The sequence below is a fragment of the Phacochoerus africanus genome, chromosome 6 (assembly GCF_016906955.1).
Source record: "Phacochoerus africanus isolate WHEZ1 chromosome 6, ROS_Pafr_v1, whole genome shotgun sequence".
NCBI classification, from domain to species: domain Eukaryota; kingdom Metazoa; phylum Chordata; class Mammalia; order Artiodactyla; family Suidae; genus Phacochoerus; species Phacochoerus africanus.
Genome location: NC_062549.1, coordinates 116,779,378 through 116,802,351, shown reverse-complemented (window position 1 = coordinate 116,802,351; position 22,974 = coordinate 116,779,378). Strand labels below are relative to the sequence as shown.

The 22,974-nt window shown below is 35.5% G+C and overlaps 1 protein-coding gene across 1 annotated transcript in view; it reads right to left on the bottom strand.

The window, feature by feature from the left end:
• OLFM3 (olfactomedin 3) overlaps window positions 1–16,301 on the bottom strand; it is a 193,591-nt gene extending 177,290 nt beyond the window's left edge. The window contains exon 1 of the mRNA XM_047783087.1: window positions 15,798–16,301. Coding sequence (XP_047639043.1) covers window positions 15,798–15,866 — 69 coding nt within the window. The 5' untranslated portion in view covers window positions 15,867–16,301. The remainder of the gene's footprint in view (window positions 1–15,797) is intronic.
• Between the last annotated feature and the right edge of the window lie 6,673 nt (window positions 16,302–22,974).

The following is a 22,974-nucleotide window of genomic DNA, read 5'->3' as shown; positions in this document are numbered from 1 at the left end:
TTTTAAAAATGAAAAACAGTATGAGACCTTTGGGGTAATATAAAGTATGCCAATCTATGCATAATAATTCCATTATTCCAGGAAGAGAAGAAAGAGGAAAGGGATGGAAATTGTATTTGAAGAAATTATGGCTGAAAACTTGTAAAACCTAAGGAAGGGAAACAAATATCCAGATACAGGAAGAACAGAGGGTTCCAAACAAGGTGAAATCAAACAGACCTGCACCAAGACATAGTGTAAGAAAAATGTCAAAAGTTAAAGATGAGAATTCTAAAGGCAGCAAGAGTTTTTCAAGTTCTATGAGTTAGTATCTCCAAAGGAGACAGTTTGGGGGGTGGGGGAATGTGCTGGGGTTGTGGGATGGAAATCCTATAAAATTGGATTGTGATAATCACTGTAAAACTATGAATGTAATAAATTCATTGAGTAATAAAAAAACAAAAAAAAATTTAAACTGAAAAAAAAGCAGAAAGAGAAAAACAAAAAAATTAATTACAGGGAACCCACAAAAGGCTATAAAATGCCTTATCTGTAGAAATGCTGCAGTCCAGAAGGGAATGGCAAAATGCAGTCAAAATCTTAAAAGGGAAAAATCTACACCCTAGAATAGTCTATCTAACAAAATTATCATTTCAAATAGGAGAAGAAATAAAGAATTTCTCAGACAAACAGAAACTAAAAAAATACAGCAATACTAAACCTAGCCTAAAAGAAATATTGAAAGGCCTTCTCTAAATAGAAAAGTAGCAAGAAGATATAGGAAGGGGGAAATCATAATTGTAAGGAAAATCGCCTAAATTAGCCAGTATACAGATTAAGAAAAACAAAATCTACTTTTGAAAGCAATGATAAACACAAGGAACAGCAAAAGATAAACACAGAGATGTAAAAAAGGATATTAAAATCATAAAATGGGTGGAAGGAAAGTAAGAAAGTATAGATTATTTTGTCTCTTTTCTTTTTAGAATGTGTTTGAGCCCATATGACCATCAGTCTGAATCAAGCAGATACAGGAAGGAGTTAACATACTTGAAAAAGTGAGCAACCACAAATCAGAAACATACAATAGATTCACTGAAACCAAAAAGAAGAGGGTACAAGCATAAAATAAAAGGGAATCATCAAAAACTACAAAAAGGAGTTCCTGTCATGGTGCAGCAGAAACAAATCTGAACTAGGAACCATGAGGTTGCGGGTTTGATCTCTGGCCTCACTCAGTGGGTTAGGGATCCGGGGTTGCCAAGAGCTGTGGTGCAGGTTGCAGACTCCGCTCAGATCTGGCATTGCGGTGACTTTGGCATAGGTCAGCAGCTGTGGCTCTGATTAGACCTAGCCTGGGAACCTCCATGTGCTGCAGGTGTGGCCCTAAAAAGACAAAAACAGAAAAGGAAAAAAAGAAAAAAAAACCTCAAGAAAGGAACAAAGAAATAGAATCAATTGGAAAATGAAGTTTAAAGTTACAATAAATGCATGTGTAAATATTTACTTAAATGTCAAAGGTATGCTCCAATTAAAAGGCATAGAGTGGGAGTTCCCATTGTGGCTCAGCAGTAACGAACCTGACTAGTCTTTATGAGGATGTGGATTCAACCCCTGGCCTCACTGAATGGGTTAAGGATCCAGTGTTGCTGCAAGGTGTGGTATAAGTTGAAGATGCAGCTCGAATCATGTGTTGCTGTGGCTGTGGTGTAGACCAGTAGCTGTAGCTCCAATTCGACCCCTAGCCTAGAACTTTCATATGCCTCACCTGCGGTCCTAAAAAAAAAAAAAGACAGGATTTAAAAAACCCCAAAAAACCAAGAGTCCTGCAAGAGACTCACCTTAGGGCAAAGGATACATATAAATAGAACATGAGGGGATGGAAAAAAATATTTTATGTGAATAGAAATGACAGGAAAGCAGGAGTTGCAGTACTCATATCTGACAAAATAGACTTTGAAACAAAGACCATGAAGAAAGATGAAGAAGGACACTAATGATAAAAGGATCAATTTCACAAGAGGATATTACACTCAACATATATGGTCCTAATATTGGAGCACCTGAATACATAAAACAAATACTAATAGGTATAAAGGAAGGAATTGATTGGAATGCAATAATAGGAGGATACTCTAACAGCCCACTCACACCAATGGACAATCTTCTAGATAGAAAATCACTAAGGCAACATAGATCCTAATGACACAATAGAACAGTTAGACTTAATTGATATTTTCAGGACATTATATTAAAAAAAAAGAATATACATTCTTTTCAAGTGCAGATGGAACATTCTCTAGGTTTGACCACATACTGGGGCACAAGACTAACCTCAACAAATTTAAGAGACAGAAATTATTTTAAGCATCTTTTCTGACCACAATGGCATGAAACTAGAAATCAACCACAGGAAAAGAGAAAAAAATGACTACATGGATACTAAACAACATGCTACTAAAAAGCACATCAGTCAATGCAGAAATAAAAAAGGAAATTAAAAAATACCTTGAGACAAATGATGATGAAAACCACAACAACACAAAATCTAATGGATGCAGCTAAAGCAGTTCTTAGAAGGAAGTTCATAGTGACACAGGCCTTCCTCAAAAAAAAAAAAAAGAAAGGAGGGAGGGAAGGAGGGGGAGGAATGAAGGAAAGAAGGAGAGAAAAGAAAGAAAAACCTCACATAAACAACCTAATCTGTCGTCTAAAAGAATTAGAAAAAGAAGAACAAACAAAATCTAAAATCAGCAGAAGGAAGGACATAATAAATATCAGAGAGGAAATCAATAAAATAGAGATTTAAAAAAAAATAGAAAAAATCAATAAAATCAAGACCTGACTCTTGAAAGGGTAAAAAAAAATTGACAAATCTTTGGCTGGGCTCACCAAGAAGAAAAAGTGAGAATTCATATAAACAAAATGAGAAATGAAAAAGGAGAAATCTTGCTTGTAACCACAGAAATACAGAAAGCCATATGAGAATACTATGAATAATTATATTCCAACAAATTTAAGAACCTAGAGGAAATGTAAAACTTTCTAGAGACATTCAACCCACCACAATTGAATCAAGAATAAATAGATAATTTTAGCAGACTGATCACTAGAAGTGACATAGAATCTGTAATTTCAAAGTAAAAAAACAAACAAAAAAGCACTCCTTACAAACAAAAATCAAGGACTTGTTAGCTTCACAGGCAGATTCTACCAAACATATAACAAACTTCTACTGATGCTTCTCAAACTCTTCCAAAAGATTGAAGAGGAGGGAACACTCCCAAAGGCATTTTATGAAACTGCTATCCCTGTAATACCAAAGCCAGACAAAGATACCACCAAAAAAGAAAGTTATAGGCCAATATCTTTGATCAATATAGATGCCAGAATTGTCAACAAAATTTTAGCAAACCGAATCCACCAGCACATAAATAAGATCATACACCACCACCAAGTGGGACTCATCCCAAGTACTCAGGATGGTTCAATATACACATATCAATCAATGTCATATACCACATTAACAAAAGTCAGAACCCACATGATCACTTCAACAGGTGCAGAAAAAGCATTTGACAAAATTCAACGTCCATTTTTGAATTTTGAAGTCTTAAAAAATTGGGTATAGAGGAAACATCTCTCAATGTAATAAAAGCCATTTATGACAAACCCACAGCAAATATAATGCTCAATAATGAAAAGCTGAAAGCCTTTCCTCTAAAATCTAGAATAAGACACAGATGCCCACTCTCATCACTTCTATTCAACACCAGATCTGAGCTGCGTCTGTGATGTACACTATAGCTCACAGCAACAGCGGATCCTTAATGCACTGAGCAAAGCCGAAGATTGAACCCGCTTCCTCATGGATACCAGTTGGATTTGTTTCCACTGCACCACAGTGGGAACTCCCCAAAAATATTTTAAAATCTGGTCAGGTTAAGTTTTAGATCCTTTAGTTTATAAATTTCTAAACATTTAATACCAGCAATCTGCATCAACTTTCTTTCTTACAGTAAAAGAACTTCAGTCACATAAAAAAGCTCTTTAGTGTTCCCATGCTCTCTTACATTTCTGTGACTTTATACAGACTATTGCCTTTTAATGGAATCCTCCTCCTACTCTTTTCCCTTCATTGTCCAACTGATCTTCCTTTAAGCATCACCTCCCTCAGGAAATGTTCTCTTATGTCTCAGTCTATTGTAGATGTCCATTCTCTATGCTCTGCTTGCATCCTATTCAAGTCTCTGCTATAGGATGTATTACCATTATTAGTACACCTGTGTGACTCCTCCAGTAGAAAACATTAAGTACTTTTTAAGAGTAGTAAATATACCTTTTTAAAACTTAAAAAAAAATCTTTAACTCCTAGAATAGTGCCAGGTGTACTTGTTGAAAAATTATTACGTGTGAAAGCCAGTGAACTGTTATCACATGTGATAATTAAGATCATTGAGAATCATTCATTTCTGAACTAATTATTTTCTCATATTACACATTTCCTAAAACTAAAAACAAATCTCTTATTTAATATGACAAAGTAAATTCAGGAACACCTTACTTCCAATATTGGCACTGAAGACTTGCCAATGCCTTTGGTAAATCAAATTTGACTAATTAAAAATCTGTCATCATCATTTTACTGAATCATGGGTGTAGACAATTTATTTGTATTTTTATGGTAGATTACAAATCCAGTACAAAGAATCTGGAATCAAATACTTTTAAAAAAAGTCCTATGCTTGCAAACAAATGAAATGAAAACCATTAAATTCTTAGATTGAGGAGTTCCCGTCGTGGCTCAGTGGTTAACGAATCCGACTAAGAACCATGAGGTTGTGGGTTCTATCCCTGGCCTTGCTCAGTAGGTTAAGGATCCTGCGTTGCCATGAGCTGTGGTGTAGGTCGCAGACAAACCTCGGATCCTGTGTTATTGTGGCTCTGGCGTAGGCCAGCGGCTATAGCTCCAATTCGACCCCTAGCCTGGGAACCTCCATATGCCATGGAAGTGGCCCAAGAAATGGCAAAAAGACAAAATAAGTAAGTAAGTAAATAAATAAATAAATTCTTAGATTGAGGGTGAGATTCTGTAGGCAGGTTTTACCTAACAACAACCAAAAGACTTACTTTGTATCTTTTAACTATCAACTGGAGACAACCTATTGTGCAATTCAGTTAGAATTATGTATAATCTAGTTTTCTTTAGTAAGCAATTTTTTTTGTCTTTTTGCCCCCCCCCCCCCTTTTTTTTTCTAGGGCCGCTTCCTGCGGCATATGGAGGTTCCCAGGCTAGGGGTCCAGTCGGAGTCGTAGCCACTGGCCTACGCCAGAGCCACAGCAACGCGGGATCCAAGCCACATCTGTGACCTATACCACAGCTCATGGCAAAGCCGGATCCTTAACCCACTGAGCAAGGCCAGGGATCAAGCCTGCAACCTCATGGTTCCTAGTTGGATTCATTAACCACTGCACCATGACAGGAACTCCTCTTTAGTAAGCAATTTTTAATTTCTATATTATCTTTATAATTTTTAGACCTCACTGTAAATTCGTGTCTATGATGTCTCTTATCTTAATATTCACAAGCACAGACTACAGCATTCTTTCCTAATTTACATTTCGTATTAACATATTAAGTATTATCATGTAGACTAATTACTAGTTTCCTGTTGCTGCTATAATAAATGACCATAAACAGTGATTTTAAAATACAAATTTAGTGCCTTGTGATTCTGGAGGGCAGAATTCTGAGCTAAATCTTACAAGGGTAAAATCAAAATGTCAGCAAAGCTGCTTTCCTTTATGGAGGCTCTAAAGAAAAATCCATTTTCTTGGCTTTCCAGTTTCTAGAGGTGGCCTGCATTCTTTCGCTTTTGTCCCCTCCCTCTATCTTTAATGTGCCTTTCTCCATCTTTGCTTCTGTCATCATCTCTTCTTTTTCTGACTCTGAGCATCCATCCTTCCTCTTATAAGGGCATTTTTGATTACACGATCCCTTCAGAAACTCTAGGATTCTTCCCATCTCAAGATTCTTAATTTAGTCACATCTATAAATTACCTTTGGCTATGTAATACAACATATTCACAAATTCTGCCAATTAGGATGTGAATATCTTTGGGAGAATATTATTCTGTCTACCACAGAATATATACTTTGTTTCTTATTATATTTAGCCACATAAGGAATGTTAGCTCATGAGTTCCCATGTGGCATAGCAGGTTGAGGATCTGGCATTGTCACTGCAGTGGCTTGGTCGCTGCTGTGGCACAGGTTCAGTCCCTGGCCCAGGAATTTCCACATGTCATAGGCATGGTCAAAAAAAAAAAAATCAACTCAGTGCTAGAAAATATCATTGGAGGTAATAACTCAATAAAAAAATAAGCTTTCTAATAGTTATTTTTGATTAAAAAAAGTCCAGTTACTTGAATACTACCCTGCTCTCCAATATTAGAAAAACATGGACAGAATCTAGCTAACCATCCATCAGATATGTTATGGAGGAGATTTTTGCCTTTATGCAGAATTAAAACAGATGGCCTTTATATTTCCTGTAACTGTAAGAATCTCTTTAATTTTAACTGTTGTCATATAAAAACAATATAAATGTGACATCATACACTAATTTATTTTTCATTAAATCTTCAAAAGCTAGTGAAAGGGAAGGATGTAAAATCAATGTAAAATATCTTAAAATGCTTGGGATATGAAATAAGCTTATATGTTTTCACATTTTTTATGACACTGTGTATACAACTGAATGGTATGATGTTCTCAATGTCATTACTTTGATTTTCAGCAGGAAAGTGGAAGAAGCCTAAGTTGTATCCTTGATTTTAGCAATCTGAGAATCTGTGAGCAGAAGGAAGGAGGATGGAAGGGTGATGAACTACATTTAGAAGAGACGAATGGTGAATGTCACTTTAGGATGACATAGCAATAAAAAAAAGAGCATTCGGTTCAGCATCCTTAGTTTGTACATGAAATGAAAACCAAAAAAGTTTAGTGAGTTTCTCAAAGACATACGACTAGATAACTGCAGAGTGGATGTTTGGCCTCAGATTTTCTAACTCCTAACTTAGTTCTCTGTTCACACTGCTATGCCTTTGCAGTTTCCTAATTTTCATATATTTTGCTCTAAATTTGATATGGTTTCTCTCTTCATCTTTACTTTATATGTTAAATTAGTATTAATTAGACTGAATCACTTGAAGGTAACTTTCCTGAAAGAAATGATGATGTGCAAATAGACAAAATGCCGAATATTTCTACTACATTTCTATCTGCAAAGTTTAAAAGCAAGTAAAGCATGGAAAAGGAATTTAAGAATGTTTTCATGCCGTTTTCTTATTTCTGTTTCTTACCAAGAGTTATTAAAGATTAGCTGAACTAATTTAGAGACCTTGTTCTAAAAAATGAATGTCAGCGGTTAGTAGGAGAAGCACAGCCTGATCTCAGATTAACGAATGCAGTCTTTGTGGAGAAGTGCGCGCGCGCGTGTGTGTGTGTGTGTGTGTGTGTGTGTGTGTGTGTGTGTGTGTTGGGGGGGGTATCGGTAGGGGGCAATACATTTCACTTGAAAAGCTTAAATATGTATTGGCAAGTGTATGGCGTATATCATCTGTAAAAGCCGCAATCCATCCCTGAAGTGTAGATAAATGCTCACCTCTCCTTAACTCTTCTGTTTTTCTCTTAACCGTATTTGAATGTGTTTATTGCCATGCTGCATGCAAGCACATTTATACTTTCATCACTTCTTAAAATCGTATTCCATTTTTATTTTAGGACAAACATTTAAATTTGGAATCTTTTATCATTTTGATAGACAGGGACGTCACGATGCTTTAGCACCAGTGAGAAGCACCGTTAGTAAATAGTGACTCATTCAACCCACTGGATTCCTTACTGTCAAGTATCTTAGGCCTAGTTTTGAGTCACTGTATATTATAGTAACTACCTCATTGGCATGAGCTTTGTAGCTCTCTGTATACTTCCTCCTCCTTATCTCTAGAGACATTTAAGGTATATGCCAAGCAAACTGGAGTCATTTTATTCCCTGACTTTGTCTAGCACTTAGCTTATTGTAAAGAGAAGAATACATCTGTAGCACAATGCAAATAATAAACAATAAGTATAGCAAAATGTCTTTAATAGTCTTGAGCTAGATGCTATTTCATTTTGTTTAGCATTACAATAACATGCACTAAGATATAACCATCATGCCCCAAACACATGGAGGTGTGACAGTCCTAACCAGATAAACAATTCTGTAAGCAGCCATAGACAGATCATACCCAGAAGTGATGGCATCTTTTTTGAGGCAATTTTTCACCAGTGACATTTCGATGCCAGGGAATCAACATTTCTAGTACTGATCTCTATTTAAAGAAATCCTGCCATTTGGAACTGGTCCCTCTAGCAGTGCTATTTAAGTCACCATGGGATAATGCTTCTTAGTCACCTTCAATTTAGTTGGAAGAATAAAAAGGATACTCTATTCAATTTATGTCCTCCCTATGGGGTTATTTAGGTAGTTCTTTATTTTTGCTGTTGAAACAGTTTTATTACTGACATTTCTTTTCAGAGCATTTTAACCTACAAAGTTGATTATAACAATCTGAATTTCTGACTGTGGTTAATTCGGATCATTCTAACTTGATATTTGCTTTTAATCATTTAAATTTATTTTATTTGGTGGTATTGTGCTCATATAGTAATGTAGTACAAATATGGAGCCAGTATTACTTTTTTATCTATGTACTATCATAAGAACATGTAGTATAATAATTTCAATGGAATATTTTAGATCCTTAAAAAAAATAACTCAGCCCCTGAAAGAGGTAGAGAAATACACTAATTTATCCAATAAGGTGACCTTACATAAGATAATGATTAGTCAAAACAGTAAGCACACATTAATAAAATGTTTGGACTTATATGAAAATAAAATGGTCACATATATACACCAAGGAATAAAGGATATGCTTACTTAGCCAATAAGCGTCATGAAACAGAAATAATTCACATGAATATTAAATTTGTAGCATATCAGAGAGTTGCCAAAACTCAAAAAACAGCACAAAGGATGGTGAGTTAGGACAGGAAGTTAATCAAAAATTTAAAAAGACATAATCTTGCAGCATCCTTCAAGATAAATAACCTGATATGAATTCCAAGCCCTTGAAAACAAAGTTCCTAAAATCAGTCTGACTTCCCTTCCCCTAATATATTATCTGATAAAAGAGCATGGACTAAAAGCATAGATTATATTCATGAATTATTTAACCCAGGATTTTAAGGATTTTTCTTCCTCTGTTCATTTCTTCATTCAAGAAATGTTGATAAATATCATATCGGAATAGGCACTGAGTTGACAGGAAAGGATAAGATAATGACCAAGGCATGGAGCCTGCCCTCAGCTACATTATAACTTAGTAGGGGAGACACAATACAATAAATAACCAATTTTTAAAAAAGAAAGTGGTTAAGTGTAATGAGACTGCTTTACAGATTTGGAGGTAAAAGAAATCCAATTCAATCTGTGTTCATTGAACACCTATTCTGTGTCAGACACAGTCCAGTTGCTGTAGATCCAGAGATAAGTAAAGCGTGATACTTTTCTCATAGGAGTTCTTAGTTTATCAGGATTACCTCTTCCTGGGGTAAAGGGACGACCAGGCAAGGATTTATGGAAGAAGTGACATTTCAGTTTCATCTTAAAATATAGGTAAAATTTTGACATATGGAGAAGAAGAGATGAGCTTTCCAGGGAGAGGCAAAAGCATGAAACACAGCAGCATCTGTAATCCTTTTTTTCTGAATTTATTTTTGTTCCTTAAAGGCTTAGTATGAGAATAACAGAAGGCATAGCTTTGTGATATATGCTTTACAACACCTTATTTTTAAAGCACAAAAGATAAGTGTTTTTAGACAACAATTTTTCATTGTTTTGACAACATTTTTGAGTATTTTTATTAGCACCATTTAAATTACTGGCACTTTGATAGGGTGGGTCTTATTCTGTTTATGTCTCGTGGACCCCCTCCCCTCAAAATAGTTTGCAACCTCCTCAGTAAGGAACAAGTGAGTTAAACCTAAGTATGTATAGCGTGAAAGTATTTTTGAAATAATATATTTCTTAAATATTAGTTGTTCGTGGGTAGGGTCTATCCTAGATATTACATACGTGTTCTCATCTGTTTTTACCCTTCATATGAAAGAATCGATCTGGAGTTACTCAGGTGTACTTGCATTTGGATGAGCAGCATCAAGAGAAATGTTGTTGTTTCTAATTAAGGGTCAGGTCTTTTCCAGCACTTTATAAAAGTCTCTATTGAGAAGAGCAGGGAAACCGCTGTAAAAAGTGGGACTGAGTAAGAAACCAGGAGAAAAGAGCAAAGAATTGTGTTTATAAAAATGGTCATTTCTCTATTACTGCTATGACCCGAATGTTTGTCTCCTCCAAAATTCGTATGTTGACATCCTAATGCCCAAGGTGATGGTCTTAGGAGATGGGCCCTTTGGGAGGTGATGAGATCATGAAAGTAGAACCCATAGGTCCCACAAGATTATGATTTTATCAGCTATACTGTACAAAAGAATTTGCTGGGTCTCAGTGAGTAGACAAATATTTTTAATGAATATCTTAGCCTTCTGGACTGCTATGACAAAATAACCTAGACTGGGAGGCATATATCTATTTCTCACAATTCTGAAGGCTGGCAGTCCAAGACCAAGATACCAGCATAGTCAGGCGAGGCTGCAGACGTCTCCTTGTATTCTCACATGATGGAAAGGATGAGCTGTCTCTCTGGGGCCTCTGACCTTGTTCATGAGGGCTCCATCCTCATGACCTCATCACCTCCCAAAAGCCCCACACCTTAATAGCAAGTTGGGTTTAGATTTCATCATATGAATTGTGGGAAAGGGAGGGGCACAAACATACAGATCCTAGCACAGAGTCATTCTAGAGTTTTAACAAAGAAGTTTTGAGGACATGCAGGGTCCTCATTTGAAAGGTGAGGTCGTTGAGATCACAGCTTCCTCAAAGATTTATACACACACACGTGTACAAACATATGTGTATATATAATATGTTTATAAATGTGTAATATTTTATAATATATAAATTTGTAAAACATTGTATACATATATAATGCATTCACACATATATACTTGTCAGTGGCAAAGTAGGGATAAAAGATGAGAGACTTTGGATCCTGATCCCTTTGTTTCTCATTCTTGTTCTTGTGCTGCTTCCCTCCCAACAGAAAATGGATTGTCACAATAGTCATTTTCTAAAGAGAATAGTTGCAAAATTACAAGGAACAAGAATTTTAAAATAAAGAAAAGCAGCGCTATTTTAACCTTCTCAAGTTACCAAGAAAAAGAGTAAGAAAGATTATTTACATTCTAAGATAAATATGTAATTGGGTTGAGAAGGATGGGACAAAGTGAGAGAAAGTCATTTGCTCTTTCAAATCATAGATGATGGGCAGTGTTGAACTTTTCACTATTTACAATATCAGGGTTTATTGGTGTGTAATTACAGGTCCTTACAGTTGCCATAGATCCATATTTTCTAACTTGAGTTGATCCTGTTGTATAGAGGATGCCTCTGGCATACAGGAGATACAGGAGAAGACAGATTTTTAAGGTGAATTTTAAAGCAAATTAATACTGATCTCAATTTACTTCTCTGGCTGTTTGTGCCTTTATCAATTTTATTTAAAAATTGTAAGAACATGAACTTTAACTAGATTTATGTACTAAGGTCACCTCTAGCCAATTTAGTTCTTTGATGTTTCCTTTAGCAGTACTAAAACACAAAGGCACTTATACATGGTATATTGTTATGAAACATTTAACGATAATTATTGAAATTCTCCTGCTTCCCATCACGTTGATACGGCTTAAAGCAATGATCTTATTTAAAGCAAGAGTTCTAATTGTCTGAGTTGTTTTGGACAGAAAGAACAGTTTCATGTTGAAGATTGCTGAATCATTGTTTCATTTTATGTCTGTAGTGTCAGAAAGTATCATGGTGATAAGTTCTTTAATATATTTCTAGGTAAGAAGATAGTGAATTCTTTCTTAATCTAAATATGCTGAGACATTTTGTAATACATTTATCACACAAATATGACTGCAGAAAAGTTTAATGGTCATTGTAGTGTGTGGGTATGCCCATGTCACCTCTTTTTAACTCTTCTCCAAGTGTCTGACTCCAGTGTGCATGCTCTGTTTGAAATCTGCACACATTTATACCTCCTTTCTTCATAATTCAGCAGTGCAGAACAGAGAAATTCGTGGTTCTCATTCACAGGGATTACTGTTTTGTTATAATGTTCAAATAATGGTCTGCTAATAATCTTCTTGTAGAAGAAAAAGAGGTTCACTCTCCACTATCAAGGTCATTACTAAACTCTGTGCCTTCCGTTTAGAAGCACAGAGATGCCATCTAGCAGCCACGTTCAGGAATTTCCTAAACAAAAAAAAAATACTCCTTCTCTATAAAACTGAGCAATAATTGAATTCTTACAAGCTTTTGGATTTTCTTACTTTACTTATGAATGAATGATGGTGGCATATTGCCTGTAGTTCAGACATTCCATTACAAATGAAACTAATTAGTATCTTAAAGGAAGCAAAGTAGTATACCCATGTATTTTTCTAAATGGAACTGGAAAGTTGTTAATAAGATTTGAATTAAGAAAACATAATTCTCATTATTTTCTTGAGAGGAAAATTGATAATCTGTCTGTATAAAAATACAAGTAATTGTTTAGTTTTGAATTGCCTTCTTTATTAAAAGAAAATACTAACTAATCTTACCAATTTCCTGATATATTAAATGAGAGAAGAGAAACTAAGTCCATCCTATAAATATAAACATTGGGGCATTTTTTTTTAATTTAAAATAAAATTGACTTTCAAGTAAGTTATCTTACCATAAGATGGCGATACTCAAGCACTTTATAAAATGTCATATATGATCTGTAAATTTCAATCTCAGGAATGATCATAAACATAAATATTACACAGTCTCCCATGAAATAGAATTGATAGTGTTGTTATAAAGCCCTTTGGTTTGCTCTTTCAAATCATAGATGATGGGCAGTGTTGAACTTTTCACTATTTACAATATCAGGGTTTATTGGTGTGTAATTACAGGTCCAATTACAATATGCAATAAGCACACTCTGTAAGATTTAGATTTCAAATATTTGATGTATGTGACAATCCTATACCTAAAAGAGTCTATTCAGTTTTCATAGCTTTTCAGTTTTTCAGTTTGCATGTATATGTTCATGATTTATGTGTACTATAAACATAAAATGTAATATATAAAAATACTTAACTGAATTTATTTAAAATATTATTTTGAAATATATGTCCAAATAGTTTAACATGTAAAAAAAATAGTTGTTTAGAATTTCTGTATGTTTAAGTGTCATTACTTATTACTTATTTGTCTATACGCCGTGGTCTTGTATACTACTCTGCTATTGGAATTTAATTTCAATTTCACCAAACATAATTTGCATTATGGATGTGAATTTTATTATCTAGACCTTTAAGTACTTAGCAAAATAATAATAAAATCTGAGCATTTCTATTTCATAACTTATTTGGCAATTATTTTGAGAACTCAGTGGTGCCATTTGTGATTTTGAGGAGGGGATGTGATTTAGTTTGGTGATTCACAATAGTTTGATAAAAGATAACAAATATAGTTTTATTCACCTTTTGAAGCAAAATTTTGTCTACCAGTTCAAAAAATTTTACATTAAAATCACTTGCTATAAACATTTTAATATTCTCTATAATGTTATATGTGGTGTAGAACAAATACTATCTGTTGTTCTTTGCATACAATATTGCAGTATCTAGAAGCTGAAAAGGATTCTTTGAAAAGTTAATGTATGCCTTTCTTTTCCTGGATTTCTCAGCTGTACTAAACAGCCACAGTTAAGTCTAAAGAAAAGTTTTCTGTTGTTGAATACATAGAAATAAAGTTACCAATACTAGAAAAAAAAAAAAAACCACATTGACTAAAAATGGGTCATTTATATGGAGGGTTTATGTCACTGTTTAACAGAAGCTCTTCTTTGTTTATATAGGGTTAATCTGGGAAAGAATGGGGTGTAAGTAGTGAAAATATGTATGCATTAAAGCTATGAGACAAATCAAACATGCAGTTGTTAGTAAAGCTCTGTGTTTCTGAATTCCTTTTAAAGAATGACAAAACTCACTTTGATTTTTTTTAATGTAGTAACTCAGTAATTAGCTTTGCTTTAAAAAATTTTTTTACCAAGAATATTCCCAATGAGATATGTAATAGAATGTGTTCAAACCAAGATAACATGAGTGGCAATGGATTGTGTTAAGAGAGGACAAAATGAATAAAGAAGATTAAAAAATATAAAAGCGGAATCTACACTTTGTACCTATATGTAAAATGCTTTAAAGCTAATTAGTGTGTAAAATACCTCATTAAGATCATTAAGATGACATTCACATGTGAAAATTTGACAGTGACAATATCAGCACAACCATAGCTTAAAATAAGATGATTTTATTCTCAGTCTCTCTAGAAATTAAAAGTGCACATAAGTATTTACAAGTATACATGACATGATTCTAAGTTTTCACTATATATATAGAAATAGAAATATTCAGTCAATCACAGTATTAAGTTATGCTTGGTTACATCTTAGTTCTATTCAATTATGAAAAGAACCAGTTTCTCTACACAGTTATTTTAAAATAGTTTTACAGTATTCCAAAATATAGCTTTCAATGGGTTTTATAACATGACATCATTTTTCCTATTGTGTCAAATTGCTCTTGACCGGTTAAATGAGTAAGATCACTTTAAAAATTGTATCTCCTTAGACTTTTTACCAGATGCCTTATATCTTATTCCAGATAATTATGATTTTCTTCATATGCTGAAGCTGTCAAATTATCTCACTTTAGCATCAAGACTTTTCTGATACACTAGTGAAAATATCTCCCCATATTTTCTGACTTTTTATCAAAAGAGGTTAGCGTTCACTTTAATAGCCAGTACCGGATAATTTTCAGAGTTCAACAGCTAGGAGACAACTCATCCTTCCTATTGCCCTCCTTAGTTTGAGAGCTTTCTCACTTCCTGCTTCTTAACCCTGGTAATCAGAACTTCCTCAGCCCTCCCTAATTTCCTTAATGAAAAGAAAGAAGCAAATAAACACAAGCCCCTTTCACCAACGCCTCTCAGCCATGGCAGAGAGTAGAGCACTGCTGCTCTGCCGTGTGTGTTACAAGCAGCATCCCAAATGTTTTGGACACAAACCGCAGCACGTCTGCGAAGGGAGTATTATTGACCAGGATCATTTGGAAAACACGCTTCTCTGCTTTCAACAAAGAAACAGCTCGACATCAACTAATACATGATTACAAATTGCACTGTTTTAACTGCTAACTCCTTTGCATTACCCATCGGACTTCAGAAGAGAACCTTAAGCACTTGGATACCAAATAAGCTAAATTCTCCGGAGAGCCGCATTGCCCGCTGCCCAAACACATTATGTGCACTCCTGGTCCCTCCCCCCTCTCGCCAGGACTCTACCTTGAGGAGCTATTCCTCCGCTAGTTCACCTTGTTATCTTCCAAGCAGTGGGGATACGCCAGGCAACACAAGATAGCTGGAAGAGCTGTCTTTCGTGCTTTTTTTTTCCTTGTATTTTTTTTTTGCCATAATTATATGCATTTTCGGTCATTCTGTTACATATCGCACATTTATTTCAAACAAGAGTTAAAATATTGCCCATACCTTGGAAGGATCCAATCCAGCCAGCAAAGACAGCAGCAGGAGGTTGAGTAGGTTGGACGTCGCCTGCATTCTGATCTGGGTTTTTTCCCCCTTTACTCTCTTTTATGTAGCCACTCCACTCTCACTGCAGAGACCTTTCCTTCGTCAGTTGCACTTTCTGCCTGTCAGTCAGAGCAGAGTGGAGACAGAGGCAGTGAGTGGCTGGAGCAGCAGCAGCAGCAGCAGCAGCGGTAGCGGTAGCGGCAGCAGCAGCGGCAGCCGCCCTGGGGGCGATCATTCCGCAGGCATTCTCAGAGCTGGGAGTCCGCGAGCTCTAGGGGTGGGTTGAGCTGCAGTGGGCGCTGACCGAGGTGCTGAAGCTCCACCAACCCGCGGCGCCCCAGTTTACCCTCTCGTGTGGCTCTCTAGCCAGACCTCCTCAAAAAGTTTGGACCCAAGAAAAAGATAAAGGGAGTAAACTACCGAGAGAGGTGTGGAGACCTGGACAACGGATATGACATCACTACAGCTCCTGGGGGCTTGGGGAGATGTTTTGCGGGGGAATTTGTTAACCAAACCAGGATTGACTCTTGTGTTCCAGTTCAGCATTTGCTGGCAACTTGAACTGCAGAGAAGTACATAGAGAGTCAGCTAGATATAGGATTATGAAACAAATACTGCCTGGAATCTTCTGCTGTCATTGGCAGAGGACTTGATATAGTACTTGGTGTACTTAGTGCTTTAAAGAAAGTTGGCAGTGAAGACTATCAATGTGTATTTTCTGTCCAACACACACAGTCTGTAGCTATTATATATGCATATATTCACTGTCATTTATAACTAGCCTATTGAAATATATTTGGTTAAATGTTCATGTGTTTTTGCCTATCCAGGGCTTTTGGTCATCTGAAAGTGCTATGCATAAATAAATTAAGAGCCATTTTTTCCTTAAAATGGGATAATCCACTAGTGACCCCCACAGCTGAAATTTCTCCCCTTCACCTAGAAATATAATTTCCTTGTCAGTCTGACTTTGTTTATGCCTAAGGTAGAATTCAGTGATGGCTGGACAGTGGTATGGGAAAAGCATTATTTCTAAACTCCCAAATAGTTGTTTTCTAGAGCTCAAGAGAAGGCAGGATAGCTGCCTCACAAGAGAGGAAAAAAAAAAAAAAAGTCAGCGACAAACTAACTCTGTCACACACCCTGCATCATTTAACTATACTCAAGAAACTTTTTTTTAAGTTAGGAAAAGTGTTTTTCATATAATAAAAAGATAAGGATGAGTTGGCAACAACTCTCTCATATAGTTATGCCTTTAATGCAACTTGAATTACATCCTCTGTTGATTTTTGCATATGTGGGCATTTCTTCTGTGTTAAAAAGAGGATACATTATTTGAGATATGAGATACAGACTGTGTATAAACTATCTACCAATTTTTTACTGAAAACTTTTCATAGTATATATGTGTGTGTATTTAAGAAATCTCAATTAGGATTCAAGTACTTTTGAAAGTTATAATCCCCAAGGATTCGCATCATATTGCGTATATTTTGATCCTGATATTATAAATCGTGTGTATATGTAGATGATTACTTGAGGCTTTGTTTTTCCATGAGGCATAGATAATAATAAAAGTAAATTCAAAAATTCCTTTTGAAGAGATGGATCATACATAGAAAAGAGGTTACAGACTCACAGAAGGAAGGTGGAATTATTTGAGGATTTTTAGTTTAATAACCCTAGCAATCATAACCACAGATTGAAATTTCTATTATTTACTTGCAGGAACAGAAAAACAGAACTTTTTTTTGAGGTAATAGGTAAAGCTGTAGTTATGCCTGACACTCTTTGGGGTCTCTAGAGGCTAACTTTTTTTTTTCTTTATTTTTAACCTAATCTATCTCTCTCTCTCCCTCTCTCTCTCTCTCTCTCTCTCTCTCTCTCTCTCTATCTGGGATAAATCAGTATAGAGTATTTTTCAGTGATTAATAAATTAAAATTGTTGGAAATTTTGTTCTGTACTCATTTTCAGACCTTTCATATCATTGCATGATTTGAAAATGAATTTACAGAGGTGCAACAGCTAGCTAATTGTAGTAGTGCATTTTTATTATCTATACTAAATACCATATGATTGACTATTTGTTTTTACACATGTTTTTATCTCTTCTCAGAATGTCTTCTACAGTCTTTTTTATCTCCACTTCTCAGCAGGCAGTGGAGTGTGCTTATTTGAGTACAGGAAGCTATATTTAACAGACATGCAAAAAAGTTCTGTGAAAATATAGTCATATCAGCTTTATTATCTCAAGATCAACTGCTATTCTTTTCATAACATTAATGTGTTTTTTTCTGGGAATAAAAATTATTCTGATCTCATACATGGTTCACAATATTAATGATTGGATCAAGACTCCTACATAAGCACATTTTTTTCCCCTTTAACTCTCCATTTTCCTATATTTCATGGTACTGGAAGATCATTTGTAACAAGCAGTTAATAAGAAGACAAATTCTATGAAAAGAATTTCTTTGATAGAAGATTATACTTAAGTATTATGAAGTAAGCGATGTATGGTAATTATGTTACAGAGAAAACTGATGATTTTAGCATACATAATACATACTTGCTGTAAGAGAGCTTATTCATTTGTAGAGAACACTTAAGTTTAGTAATAAACCAATAACTCTATTTAACATGCCACTGAAAAACAAAAGCTGTAGCTAAATAGCATAAATTTCATAATACCCCATTACTTCTTCTCTCTGCTTTAAAATAAAATAAAACTTCATAATTTTTCTTAAACATAATTCTATTGTTTCTAGTTAGTCATTTGTTTTGTAGCAAAGCTTTCTTATAATATATTTTCTTCTATACAATCAATTTAACAACCTTGTAGGCTACATCATGTCTTATCTGTACATAGCAATTCACATGGCATTTCTCTTTTTTAAAAAGTCCATCAAACGCTGTTTCTTGTGTCATACGTTAGCTATTCAAAATAATTTTATTTTAGAAAAGAAATGGTATAGCTAATTTTTTCACAGTTCAGATTGGTTCCTATAACTTAAATTAGTAACTGGATCTTAGAACAATATGATAAAGTGTTATCTATATCATAGATTTAAGAATATTGCATTTTTTAATACATGCATGAGAGTATTTGATATTTCTATATATAACTAATCTTCTCTGTTTTTCTCTTTTAAGGTGATTTTCCCCTTGTTTGATTTTTAGTCATTTCCATCTGAATCCCCTACCTTTCCTATCCTATTCAGTACATGCCTGAGAGCACCCCACTCATTCTCCCTTCACATACTATTTTATTGGGTTGATTTTTTTTTTTTTACTGTCTGTCTTTTTTATTAGAATACATTCTTCATTAGAAAGGGTCAGTGTTTGGTGTTCTGCTCTAATTTAATCACCTAGAGTCATGCCTGGCACCTGGTAGTCACTTACTCAGTAATTAATAGTTTAATAAATGAGTGAATTGGTGAATTTCCAACCCTAATTCTCGCATGCATGGTATTCGTATGCCCACGATGTGCTTGATGTCACTAACTTAATTTCTTACCGATGCTTCATACTCAGTATATTAAACCACTCTTTTCCCTCAAAAATATTAGTTTATATAAGCACAATCTTCTCTCCATTGCAAAGCAAGAAACATGGAATTCTTTTCTGATTTCTCCCTCATATCTATCCTTGCATTCAATCCATGAAAAATTATGTTGAATCTTCTCCTTAATATTTCTAAATCCGTCCCACCTCTCCATATATACCTGAGTCAGGACCTTATTTTATATGATCTGAATTATTACGATGGTTTCTTTGCCTTGCCTTGCCACCAGTATTTCTTTTCCTTCTACTTTCAACCTACAATTTCTTATCCACATGGCACCAGAGATGATTGATTTATGGTTGATTTAAAGATGAATTTGTTCATGTTGTTTCTCAAATTAAAGGCCTTCGGTGTCTCCCTGTCTTCTACACAATCAAGTGTGGATTCCTTAAAATGGCTAATCAAGGGCCCTGCATGATATGGACTCTTTCAATTTTCTCTAGTCTTTTCTTTTTTTTTTTGTCTTTTTTTTTGCTATTTCTTGGGCCGCTCCCACGGCATATGGAGGTTCCCAGGCTAGGGGTTGAATCGGAGCTGTAGCCACCGGCCTTCGCCAGAGCCACAGCAACGTGGGATCTGAGCCGCGTCTGCAACCTACACCACACCTCACGGCAACGCCAGATTGTTAATCCACTGAGCAAGGGCAGGGACGGAACCCGCAACCTCATGGTTCCTAGTCGGATTCGTTAGCCACTGCCCCACGACGGGAACTCCTCTCTAGTCTTTTCTAACCATTGTCTCCCAATAATTTGAATCTAGTAAAATTTTAATGCTTGTAGTCCTCTTAACAGTGTTCTCCTTTCTTAAAGAGGGCAGGGGAGAATATGAAACATCTTAATAGCATGTATTTTGCCTGGACCATTCTTGTTTTTCTTTTAAGTTTCTTTTTAAATACTATCTCATGGAGAAATCTTTTCCTGGGCCTCCAGTGCCCTCTCCCAATTTTTTTCTTAACATCTTGTGCATACTCTTTGTCATTATATTTACTACACTTGACTATTAAAATCTCCTTTTTTTGTCTTTTTTCTTCACTTGATCATAGAGCTCTGAAGGATGTTTAGGTTATCCATTGTCTAACTAATTCTTCCAAAATTTAGTAGTTCAAAAAATATTAACTCATGGTGCTGTGATGATTCTCACTTGAAGTTTCTTGTGTAGTCTTAGTGAGATGGAGACTAGCAATCTCACAGCTGGTCTTGGGGACACTCAAAATGTAGTTGATGCTGGCTGTTGCCTGGTGGCTCATGTGGGGTTGTTGAATAGATCACCTCCATGTCATCACTTTTTGTGGCCTGTGCTTCTTATAACATGGCAGCTAGATTCTGAGGGAGCATCCCAAGAGCTAATATTCTTAAAGACCTAGGCAGAAATGATAAGGATTCCTATGACCTAGACCCAGAATCACAGCAGTCATATTTGCAACAATTTTTTTTTTAAGTAACACTCTAAAGCTGGCCCTGATTTAAAGGGAAGTGAATTAGGCTTCATTTCTCAATGTAAACTACATTGTGCGCATACAGGGAGGGAAGAACTTAATAGAAGCCATATTTGTGTGTATATATATATATATATATGTATGTGTGTATGTATCTATAATATACATAGACACACACATACATACATACATATACACATATACGTTTTGGGTTTTGCTTGTTTGTTTAGTTTTTTTTTTTTTTTTTTTGCTTTTTAGGTCTGTACCCAGGGCATGGAAGCTCCCAGGCTGGGGTCTAATTGGAGATGCAGCTGGCGGTCTCTGCCACACCACAGCCACAGCAATACTGGATCCCAGCTGCATCTGTGATCTACACCACAGCACATGGCAACACCAGATTCTTAATTTGAGTGAGGCCAGGAATCAAACCTGTATCTTCATGGATACTGGCTGGGTTTGGAACCCACTGAGCCAAAATGGGAACTTAAAAGGGATTGTTTTGCTATTCATTTAAAGTCTTCATGGTACCTCTACCAGTCACTAATCTATCTGACCTAAGATTTTGAAAATGGATTTTGATTTTGATATAATTTAGCAGGGGTAAAGAAAAAATTTCCAGTAAGAAGGAATTGCATATTTACAAATAAACACCGATACCATAGAGGACTTCAGTTTCTGATAATATAATATTAGATAATTTGGACTAACTCTTTCACTGGAAATGATGGGGAAAACCAGAGAAAGATAAATACAACTATTTGAAGGCATTAGAGTGTTACAATGGGAATGACAAAGTAGGAGACCAAGATCTAGGAGTAAAGAAATAGAAGACAGCCTAGCACTTAGAGCTACATTTTTTTTTCTTCTTTTTAGGTCCGCAACCACGACATATGGAGGTTACCAGGCTAGGGGTCAAATCGGAGCTACAGCTGCTGGGCCATACCACAGCCACAGCAACGCCAGATCCAAGCTGCATCTGGGACCTACACCACAGCTCATGGCAATGCCTGATCCTCAACCCACTGAGCAAGGCCAGGGATCGAACCTGCAACCTCATGGTGCCTAGTCGGATTCATTTCCACTGAGCCACAGCAGGAACTCCTTAGGACTACATTTTCATTAAGAGTATCTGCCACCTTCAGAAGAGGCTACATGGAGACTGAGAAACTTGCAGAGTTTCTAGCAGCCACACAGGGCTGGGGTAGCACAAGTTGGAATTTCAGTTTCTGTCACGAAAGTACCCCTGCTTCACTCCTTCCTTTTTCTCTTTCCTCTGCATATAACCTTATTTTGGCTTAAACTATTGAAGTACTAATACCATTATAAATAAGGGGGAACTTCAAATAAAATAGTCTTCATGAAAACTTTTATGCACGGCTTCTGACACTATATTAAGATGATATGGGATTACTTGTAACAAAGGGCCCATAACAAATGTAATCTTTTCTGGTTTTCATTCTAAACGTAAATATTTATTTTTGCCTATACTTATTTTTAGAATGAGTTGGTAGAATTTTGTGCCTGATTAATTAGTGAATAATAATAGGATAACTGAAATTTTGATGTTGAGCGCAAAGAGATGTATTCGTATTTAAAAACAAACAAACAAACACAAAAACAACATAAAGCAAACCAGTTGTGCTTATTTTGGGGAAAGTGGGGAAAATATTTTTTGGTTTTAATCAAGTTGAATTTGAGTTAATGAAAGGACATGGAGTCAAAAAAAAAAAAAATCTCCCTTACAATTTAAAACGTGATATTTGAGTGTAGAGAAAAAATAGGTGTTTCATATATGTAGAGATAAATTCTGTAGTCTGTCACTTATATCAGCCAAATCACACAGCTTAAATGAAGTGTCTCTTCTCTTATAGTTTTCTATTTACATTATTTAAAAATCCCTTCCTAAAGTACTTAATACAAGTAAACAGCTTTTTTCAAATCTTAAAAAAAATTTTAAATTTTTACTAAAGTATAGATGATTTACAGTGTTGTGTCAGTTTCTGCTGTATAGCTGAGCGACCCAGCCACAAATATATACATACCTTATTCTTCTCATACTACCTTCCATCATGTTCTCTCCCAAGAGAGTGGATAGAGTTCCCTATGCTATACAGTAGGAGCTCATTGCTTATCC